An 11,531-nucleotide genomic window follows, 5' to 3' on the forward strand; every position below is an offset into this window, starting at 1 on the left:
AGAACGAACACTTTTTCCCATGAGTTCTACAAGAGAGAGAGGGGGGGGAGGAAAAATAAGTGGGAGGAGAGGAATGTTAGCAGGTGTCCCACGATAGAATTCTAACCCGATAAGGAAATATTAGATAAATCACTGCTAGCTAGCTAAGTCATCGTAGAGTTCGTTGTATGTGTTATGTACTCTTTATTATTATATTCTTCGAAGACCGTCCGTTTGTCTTTTTATCTTACCGCCTAGTATTTCTCTCTCCTTTCAGCTTTTTATCTTCGATTCCATTATGCCAATAAAGAGAATGCAACCGAGTCCTTCTCTTCTACGGATTAGGAGAGCTACCGTTGTTCGAAGTATGGAATGCAGGATTTTTCCGCGGGCATAGAGAAATATGGGTTTTACTAGATTCTACGTGTAACTTCGTTAGAGATTATATTTTTCTATTTTCGATGGCTTTCGATCGTATTTGGTCATTGGAATTCGGAACGTTTTTTTAGGTCATAGATAAATCTTTGGAAATCTAAATGTCGTATCTTCGATTAGGAAAATCAAATAAAATTTAATGTCAAAGAATATAGATATAATTATACCGAACACGAATTTGGTTTTGTTCATTTTTTCTTCTTTTTTTCTTTTCTGCTTTTTTTTCGGTGCGAAAATGTAAACCACATTTACTACCACCTTAGCAAACAATGCTGATCTATATCGAAATTCTTTCCGTACGATTTTTTTTGTTTTGTTTTTTTTTCTTTTTTTTTTCTGTTAAGAAATACGTATTCGATCTATAAATATGCGAATCAATATAGGCATAGAGAGAAATGCGAAACGGTGAATTGTCAGACGAAAGAAGAGAGTGCATTTAAGGAGATAGCTGAATCGGAATCGGAGCTAAACATCCCCCATAAGCAGTAGTGCTTCCTGTTGGTAATTGGATGCTTTTCACGGTTTCGTGACTAAGCCTTATGCCCAAAGCACAAGGATAATTGTGAGAGATGTATTATCGGCCGTGTTCGACGAAGGTCGGCTTTACTCTCCTCATATCTTTTGTTTCCGTGTGAACGCATGTTCTACGATCTATAATTCGTAATAGATACAGAAATGATGATCCAGAGAAAGACTACTTACAACGTAATATAATATTTATATATATATATATATATATATATATATATATTCATTTTAAAATATAAATTCAAACATATAAATATAATATAACAATAACATAAAAATATAAATTCAAATAAACATTGTAGAATGCCTTGCTGCTGCATTAGAATTGCATTATTGTAAGGATTTACATTAGAGTACGTAGTTAATCAGATTGGGTTCTGTAATAATTTAGTTTTTATTTGATAGCCAAAAAAAATTTTATCATTTAATGACATTGAATAATGAAAATTAGGGAAATTTATTGTAATTTATTGAAATCTTTTAAATATACAAAGAAATTAGAGGACTATCAAGTTCTTTGACACTTAAATTTAAAAAAATTCAAAAAGTGGAGTTAATTGATTTGACTTGTAAACAGTTTATATATAAGTAATAAAATGTGTGTGTGCGTGTGTGTGTGTTTGATCACAATCAATCGAATAAGATATTCAATTATTGAACATAGATAAGATATTTAAGAAGAAAATCCTGTATCTCTTTTATTCCGTTAATCATTTTTAAGCGTACAAATAATAATGTGTTGTTAATATGAAGATGCTAAATGACATTATCAATAATGAGCAGAATACATCTCTTTAGAAAAGAGAAAAGATCCGCCGGACAGTAGCGGCGGTGAAACAAAACCTTCGAGTAGTGAATTAGCAGCGGCCGGTGTAATTGGTACGGCGACGGTTAATTCGACGTCTCAAGGAAAAGGAACGAAGAGGTCGCGCAGGTAGTAAGTATCTTCTCATAGCTTATTTCCCGGAATGAACAATTTTCCTTGTTTGCTTTTTCACTTTTTTTTCTTCCTTTTTTTTTTCTCTTTTGTTTTTTCATCCTTTCAAAGTCAGGTTTGAAAATAAAAAAGATATACAATATATATATTTATATATATATTAGGTTGGGGAAAAAGAAATCCATTTTTTTTTTATTTTTTTTATTTTTTTTTTTTTTTTATTTTTATTTTATTTGACCCAAATTTGACAATCCGAAATATATTTAATAAAGTTTTGAAGTTCACGCAAAAATAATGGATTTCTTTTTCCCCAACCTAATATTGCATCCTTTTTTCGTATATATTTCACAATATTTATCGCGAATACTCATGAATGTAAACGTCTTTTAAGTATATACATATTTATCTCGCGTATCATTCAATGAACTTATTTGAACTAACATCTTGTGTCTTTAAAAAAACCGTTGTTCGAGTGCTGACGAAGATTGTGATGATCCTGGCACCAAAGCGGTGCGTGAAAAAGAACGTCGACAAGCCAACAACGTTCGTGAAAGGTTAGTGAACACACGCAGTATGCACACATTGTTACATCCTTTTTTTTTCTTTTATGTATATATATGTATATGTATATGTATATGTATATATATATATATATACATATATATATGTATACATACATATATATATATTTATAAATCCCTCATCTTCCCTATCATTTTATATGTATTTTTCTATCTTTTCCTGGATTTGTTCAGGATAAGATTTCGTCTTAATTTTAAAATGAAATTTCTAAAGTATATGACATGCACAAGAGATATTTCGGTGAAATTAAATATGCACAATATATGATGTTATAAATTACACGTGTTTATATATATATATATATATATATATATATATATATATATATATTCATTTTTATCGTAAATGGAGAGTATTGTTGCAAAAATACTTATTTATATTTTTTTCTTTAAACTTGGCATGCATAAACTTTCGATTATTATTGAGACGTCCTTACGACTTTCCCATAATCCTTAAATCCGTTGCACTGCAAGGCCCGTATTCGAGCGTGAAAATTAAAATGTTGCTGGTTATCGTCAGAAATGATGGTAAAACGAGATAAGTTAAAGGAAAAAAAACAAAAATAATAATAATAATAATAGTAATAATAATAATAATAATAATAATAATAATAATGATGATGATGATGATGATGATGATGATGATGATGATGATGATGATGATGATGATGATGATGATAATAATAATAATAATAATAATAATAATAATAGTAATAATAATAATAACAATGAATTAGTTTAAAAAAGAAAAGAAGAAGAATGAGAATACATAAATAAAAAAAGGAAGAAAAAAAATTCAATTTCTCGTGCGTATCTGCAAATCAGTTTCATTTTAATTCGATTGCGATTCGGTCCCTAGGCATGCTATATTACGTTAGAATATACAGCACTGTGATCTACATTAATTGAATATTGCATTGATTTCTCCATTTACGTAGATTTTATTTTTGTTTGTACATTTTTATTTTCACTCTAGATGCAGATCCAAGTGACATTATTTTTGTGTGGCGTCATTTATCTTTAATTGACAATTAAGCTTAATTCGGTCATTTCGTTAAAAAAAAGAAAAAAAAACAAAAAAGGTGGGGAAGAAGAAAACAGACAAATTTTTCGTTATACTAAATTCGAATAAAAAGAAAAGTAAATATTACTTTGTATTTGTTTATTTACTCATTGTATTTGAATTAATGGGGAAATATTATTTATGTTTGTACAGTATTGATGTTAGAATCGAACGTTTTTTTGTTATTGTGCTTCATGGTGCGACACGTTAATACATTTTTGTCGAAGGTATAATTTAAAAATTTCATAAATAGAAAAATATCATGAATTCTGAATTTTCTAGGTAAACGACATCAAATAAGAGCTCAAGATTTTTTTATCCACAAACATCAGGAAATATTAATGTAAATTATATTATAATGCAAATATTCACCATCGATATGTTCGGTGCAAAGAATACGGGCCTTAGAAAGTGAAACCTACTTTTTTATTCATAACCACAATTCTCAGATTAAAAGCAGCTGCGTGTGTTCATTAATATGTCATCTTGAAATATATCATATATATATATATAATTTTACGAAAATTATCATAGTTTTGCTCGAACAACTAGTAATCATTATGTTTTTATTATAAGCTTTAACTATAAAAATTCATTTACTAGTTTCAATTAAAATTATATTTTTCTGCTATCTTTGACGATAGTAGATTATTTTAATTAACTAGGTTAGGTTATAAAGTTATTTACATCAGGTGATTAATCAAGTATTGTTATTGCGTAACTGTTGTTCGAGCGCTGAGGATGAGGATGACGACCCTGATGTGAAAGCGCAAAGGGAGAAAGAGAGGCGACAGGCAAATAATGCTAGGGAAAGGTAAGCGCATACCAAAGATATGCACCGATGCATTTATGTGGTTAAATAATTCAGTGCTATGTGTGGCCCGTATTCTATGTATGTGTGACAACGATGCTCTGATTTTATTCTCAATTCTGTGAAAATTTTAAATGATATTTGTAATATATATATATATATATATAGAAAAAGGTTTCATGAAAGTGGATATTATTAAAGTAGAAATATAAATTTTTCTACTTATATACATATGTAATATATAATATCATTTATATATTCAAATTTATTTGTAATTGATATTGAGTTGAACTATTGTGGATGGAAAGAATACTTTTAAAATTGTTGTGTCTTCTTACGCTGATCAAAAAGTACAAATTGCTAATGGATCAATATAAAATTCATTACAGGATACGTATTAGGGACATCAATGAAGCTTTAAAAGAACTTGGAAGAATGTGTATGACACATTTGAAAACGGACAAACCACAAACAAAACTTGGTATCCTTAATATGGCCGTAGAAGTTATCATGACGCTTGAACAGCAAGTTAGAGGTATAATTTTGTTCTTTATTTGTTATTTCTCTTTTTCTTTTCTTTTTTCTTTTTATAAAGAAAATATGTAATTTTAAGTTTTAATCAATGTCTTTTCATCATATATTCGCAGAACGAAACCTTAATCCAAAAGCAGCATGTCTAAAAAGAAGAGAGGAAGAAAAAGCAGAAGATGGACCAAAGTTACCTGGTCATCTAGCGGCACACATAACACATCCACATCCTCACCCTCATGCACATTCTCAACCACCCTTTCCCGCGATGCCTGTATGTATTGAATTACTATAATATTTCTTATTTATTAGTTACGTGCAATATTATAAACTTATACATTTTTTAGGGTCCACCACCTTCCCTTCAGCACAATCCAACGCAGCCACAGTAGCAGCGGCTCTGCGGCGGTATCATCCTGTGTTAAGGGGTAGATACACCTTAAAATTGGCTAGTCTACAAATATGACTTGTATCCACTTATCAAAACTTTTTCCTATCCTTATGGGCTATTAAAGTATAAAAATATTCAATGGTATTATGTCGATTGAATGAAAAACTTCTCTTCCATGTCGTTCAGTATTTTAACAATGATGATCTATGATTTTACATAAAGGCTCATTTAGATTTCTTTTTACCTTTTTCTTTTTTATTATTATTATTATTATTATTTTTATTATTATAATTATTATAATTACTATCATTCTTCTTCTTATTATTATTATTAGTTTTAAAAATATTTTTTAAATGATGCTGTAAAACGTAGTGCCTATTATGCAAAAAATTGAATCATTATTACGAGTGTATGGAATATTCAATGAGACATATGTGATCTTTTGACATTTTTTTTTTCCGTCGAATAAGGAAAGGAAAAAGTATCGATTTGTAGAGATCCAAGCATAGAACAGGTAGTCTTAAGAAGCATCTACCCTTTTAAGGCGGCTTGAAATTATTTTTATAAATAGCAAGAAGACAAAGGAATATGGTTCCTCTCTTTCGAGATATAAAAGTTTGTAGTTAACGATCGAGATCTCACTAGCTCGATCTAAGCCCCGTTGTCGGTATATATTGACTCGCTTTTATGACCTAATATAAATCGAACTTACAGAGAATCGTGGAATTGATGGTGTTTAAAATTTATCGACTATACGGTGATCATTACAATTTTCAGTAATGTCACTTCGATAGATGATTTAAGACTTACGGAATGCGCCATTTTACATATTTTAATTGTAATGCTAAAAGTATCAATCGTTTTCTTTTATCGCTGAACGTTTCTTCAATCAAACTTTCAAAAGTAGATTTGTACAGAGATGATATTGAAAAAATTCTATGTAAAAAATAATTGAAACTTAACGATTTTGTTTTTATTGATAAGAACAAAAGTGTTTTTTTTTTCTTTTTTCTTTTTTATTTTTCTTTTTTCTCTCCAAAGTAAATATAACGGCACATACCGAAGTGAATACGATTATTGATAATCATAGTCAGTTATTTCTTGTTTCTTTGTTTGAAATTTTGCATAATAGAGATATTTTTATTTCCAAAGAAACTTGGAAAGAAACTTATCGGCATATCAATTGGAACTGTGATAAAATAGCAACAAATATTTAAGGAATGTGGACGTATTATGCAACAGGTATGATTAACTGAAACGTCAAAAAAGATACTTTACATTGCGTATGATTTTTTTTTTGTATTTAGAAACACTGCCGGAATTAAAGCCGAACGTAATTAAATGGAACGGTTTGACGTTTTGGTTTCAATGCGTTCATTAGATGGCTCTAGTTCTGTTTATGTTCATGAATGTCGATAAAGTTGCGGACTGTGTCATGGAATCGTTTGAAGCCGAATTTAATTTTATCAATGATAAAATTGAAAACATAAAAGTCGCATGTTTTGTGAGAAGTACACTTAAGACATACTATATAGATCGAAACTTTTTACATTATCAGAAATTTAATTACTGAAAGATGATCATGGTAAATATACAGTCTTTGTAAATATGCCATAGTGTTTGACGATTCGACGCTTTAAGAAACGAGTTATGTTAAGAAGGTAAGAATAAACCAACAGTACATATGTATCCAACACTAATTAATTTTCATAACTTATTACTACATGCAATTACACATCCATGAAACTCTGTTATCAGTGATTATGTATGATTTTCATTTAATAATTCACTATTACATAGATTTCATTTTGAAATCGATCAAAAAATTTTTTTTTTTTTTTTTAATTCCTTTTTTATTTTTTTTTTTTAAATTTTTTTGAAACTAAATAATATGTGGATTATAAGTAATGATATTTTAACAAAAAATTTTTTGTCTTTGACATTAAGATTTTTTATACATTGATTATTACAGAAATTATTGAGAACAGAATTTATACAGAAAGGTATTTCTGTAAAAAAAAAAAAAAAAAAAAAAAAATAAATAAATAAAAAAAAAATAAAAACAAGTAGTTAAGAAATGAAGACAAGTTGAGATCAATTTTAATATGGTTATAATCAGTGTTGGAGCATGTCAATTGGTATTAAATTGGCGTCTTCCGTTTATTCCACTGTTATTATGACTAATATAAATGTATGTGAGCAAATTTGCTAATACATTATAAAATTAAAAAGTTTACAAAATTTTCGATACAATACTGACATTATCTTTGTTAATAGGAAACCATAATCAATTAGTTAAATACAACGCAGGTTTTCCTATCTCGTATTTAATGAAAGAATGTATGCAGTTTGTATTATAAATTATTTTATTAGATAAATTCTTTATTTCAAATCATTACACGAATCTGAGTGGATCGTAAATGAATCGAACCGAACCGAACCGAATCGAGTCGAATGAATGGCGTTAAATTTTTCAAATGAAATGGATATGCACAAATAATAATTCCAGGTTTATAAAGAAAAAAAAATTTTCCAACGAATCCAAAGGTCGAGACGACGCATATTCAATTCATTTAATTCGACGAATGATGTATCATTGAACTCGATTATTTAGATCGAATGAAACAAACGATTCGCTCAGGTTTAATTAGGCATTTTATATAATGTTATTAATGTACGTATTGTAGCTCGTTTAATATCTTTAACTGCAGAGAAAGAAAGAGAGAGAGCTGTGTATATGTTCTTGTTACACTTATCTTCTGCAAATCGAAACTGCAAGGAAAATGGAAAAAAAGAAAAATGTTTTAATCCATGTATCATATATACTTAATCGTTTATATAGAACTTATTTGTAAAATATATCTTTTTCACAATGAAACACTCGCCGATGGTCGTTCAATAATGACAATTAAAAAGAGAAGTCGTATCGTGGTAGATTGAAAGGTATTTTCTACCAATCCAAATATTCTACCTCTGTCTCGATAATTCTAACGAGATTTCGTTAGGAAAATACAAAGACAATATTAGAACTTTCAAACGATTACCTGTTAGAACCGATTGTTCAAATACGGAATGGCTTACGTTGTAAAAACGTATGATGCATTGTTTGCCAAAGTGTTGTACGATGTATAGCGTGGCGCTAATTTTGCATATCTATCGTGTAACCATACTATGCTTTCATGTGAGAAACATGTCTTTAATATACTTAAACGGGGCATCTTACGTAGATGGAGAGAACGAAACGTGTAAATAAAAAATATTCTTTTTATATATATATACATATATATATATATATATATATATATATATATATATACATATACACATATATATATACATATATATATATATATATATATATATATATATATATAATTTCTTCGCAAACTAATATTTTATACCAATAATTATTATTAAACATAGCTGACACAAGCTGCATCCCACGAATTAGGAAAACAATAAATCGTTCGCGTTCCTTTGGCGAGATTATGCACTGGCCACTGTCCATAGATTTATTGGTATTATATGGAGATGAGTACAAGTTTGTAAAGTTCTATCTTATATATACGGTGTTTTTGCGTGAGAAACGTTGTCATGCTTTTGACAGATTTCTTTATTGAATCGATGAAGTTTATACTTGGTATGTATAGATCTTCCTCGTGAAATAGAAAAGAAAAACATAATGTTTATTACGTACTTACATGCTATAATTGGCTACGATCGACGAGATGATAGAATCTGTAAAAATATTGTTAATACCTTTAACATTTTCTTTTATATTTATAAAGACAAAAAATAAGAAAGGGCCTTAGGACCTTACATTCAAATTTATATAAAATAAGATTTATATCCTCTATTTTATTAGTCGAACTTATTGTCGAACGATACCGTTTCTTTCTTTTTTTCTTTACTTTTCTCTTTTTGTTTTGTTTTTTTCCTCTCTTTGCTTTGCTTTCTATAATGAACGAATGCATAATTGAAAAATTATTTACAAAGTGAACGTGTTGAAAGGCTCACTCATATATTCTGTATATTGAGAAACAGAAATTAATTATTTCTCATAAGAATTTAAAATAGTACGGGAATACAATTTATTCTTCGAGATAATGAAACTTCTTTTACTTGAATAGACGAGAATGTAATGAGAAATACGATATCTACGTTTGTTCAATCTCTCCGAGTGAAGAAGCATATCATTATAGTTTTTCTTTTGTACAATAAATGTAAAAAGTTTCAATCGAGTCGATAACAATCTTCATCATTATATCAAGTCTGCGTGCGGAGACGATTTCTTTGGGGGAGTAGGGAGAAGTGGTCGATTTATTAGAACTAATTTAACTACTTCGATAGTTATTATTATAAAATGAAGTGTTCTTTATCGATTTTAAGTCGAAATATAAAAGAAAAGAGTTGAAAGGGAAGTGGAATGAAAAGGAGAAGAAAGAAGCATGGGTGGGAGTGAGGGCACTTGGGAGTAGAAGATGGGTGAGGGAAGGGATGGAAAAGAAAAGAATGCGCGCATAAAGAAATTTTTCCACCGTGTAAATGGAGAACGAAAAAAAAACTACGCTCTGCCAATTCCACGAGTTCAAAATGCGTTCAATATCGATGATTTTTTTTTTTTTTTTTTTTTTTTTTTAATCTATGAATGTACATTTTTTACTTTTCTCTCTTTAGTCCGAGGTAATTAATATTTGTACGATGACCGAATTTATTTCGAGCCAGATTAAATCATACCTCACGAATTTAAAGTTGTATATTTCGGAAAGTTGGAACGTCGAATCGGAAAACGTTTATTTAGAAAGAAAGATGTGAGACGGTTCTTTTTTTTCCTTCTTCTCTCTTTTTTTGTTTCTTCTTTTTCTTTTTTCAATGGATCATTCCACAGACGGCCTAATAACGGTGAAAGAAATCGTTTAGCTTGGGAAACAAATGATCAATCCTCATATCGGATTTCCGATCGCACGACGCTTCGTACTTATGTATATACATACATACAAACATACACACGTACACAAACACGTCTATATATATATATATATATATATATATACACATATATATATATATTTCCTTTTATAATATGGATTACCTTCTTCTGCGTAATCAAGTTAATGACGTGTATAACAATTCGTTAAATCAGAGATTTATTATTATTATTATTATTATTATTATTATTATTATTATTATTATTATTATTATTATTATTATTATTATTATTATTAATAAATATTATTATTATTATTAATATTAGTAATATTTTTATTATTATTATTATTATTATTATTATTATTATTATTATTATTCTAATAAGAACAGAACTTTTATTATCGATCAGAATTTATCATCAAAGAAGGTTTAAAATTAAACGTTTTACTCCGATCGAGAACAACTCGCACAACCTCGCTCCAGTTTTAATTGTTAATATTCATTTTTAAAAATTCGACAGGAACGTCATTAATTTCGTTGGAAATAACTTGGCTTTTCTGCTCGGCGATTCTTGCATGAATTGAAAAATGCTAATATTAAGAATTAGAATTCAATGATGGTTAAGTAATCATTGGCAACGCTAATTCACGCAATTACGTGAGGGTCTATGCGTAATCGGACAATGAAATGCATAAAAGAATGAAGTCAATGTTTGCGTGATATCGACTGATAATACCGTTGGTTAAGCGAAATCATGCAACGTACATATACGTGACAGCGGCCATCAAAATGTTAACATGCACCGGTTGCCATTGGTTGAGCGTTATGATAAAACAAAAAAAAAAAGAAAAAAAGAGAAAAAAAAGATGAAGAAAAAAAATTAATTTATCTCTGACAAAGAAGGTGAATAAAGATATGCCTATAGATTGCGAGGTGGAGAAAAAAAAACAGAGAGAGAGAGAGAGAAATAGAGAGAGATAGAAAGAGACAGAAAGTTAATAAATTGTACATTGTGCGAGCTAAAAGAGAAATAGAGAAACGAACAAAAAATAAGACGACATAAACACAAGTACACATATATACATACATAAATACATACATACACAAACGTACTACACGTAAATACATCAAGGGAAGTTTACGTGCGATACACTTATGCTCGCGAAAGGTAATCGTGTAAGATAATAACGACAATAAATAGCTCGTAAGCCAATGTAAGCTAGGCACCTGTCGATAGTCTTAATTAGATAGTCAAAGTGAAGGAATACGAGACTTGAGAGTATGCGCATTCGCTCGAAATTTTAATGAATGAAACGACGAATTTAAATCCTTTTTCTTTTTAAATCGAG

At 29.1% G+C, this 11,531-nt stretch overlaps 1 protein-coding gene across 17 annotated transcripts in view; it reads left to right on the forward strand.

Moving 5' to 3' along the window:
• LOC118441081 (protein daughterless-like) overlaps positions 1–7,091 on the forward strand; it is a 140,966-nt gene extending 133,875 nt beyond the window's left edge. For 7 of the 17 annotated variants that reach the window (XM_085657851.1, XM_085657837.1, XM_085657836.1 and 4 more), the window contains 6 exons: positions 1,726–1,879; positions 2,344–2,432; positions 4,250–4,337; positions 4,724–4,869; positions 4,982–5,136; positions 5,210–7,091. In XM_085657851.1, the coding sequence (XP_085513977.1) occupies positions 1,726–1,879; positions 2,344–2,432; positions 4,250–4,337; positions 4,724–4,869; positions 4,982–5,136; positions 5,210–5,254 (677 nt within the window). In that variant the 3' untranslated portion in view covers positions 5,255–7,091. Of the gene's footprint in view, positions 1–1,725; positions 1,880–2,343; positions 2,434–4,247; positions 4,338–4,723; positions 4,870–4,981; positions 5,137–5,209 lie in introns of all 17 variants that reach the window. The other 10 variants (XM_085657848.1, XM_085657849.1, XM_085657838.1 and 7 more) reach the window with 9 other exon arrangements.
• The last annotated feature ends 4,440 nt before the right edge of the window (positions 7,092–11,531 follow it).

Source organism: Vespa mandarinia, chromosome 6 (genome assembly GCF_050613455.1).
Source record: "Vespa mandarinia isolate Hongniang chromosome 6, ASM5061345v1, whole genome shotgun sequence".
Classification (NCBI taxonomy): Eukaryota; Metazoa; Arthropoda; class Insecta; order Hymenoptera; family Vespidae; genus Vespa; species Vespa mandarinia.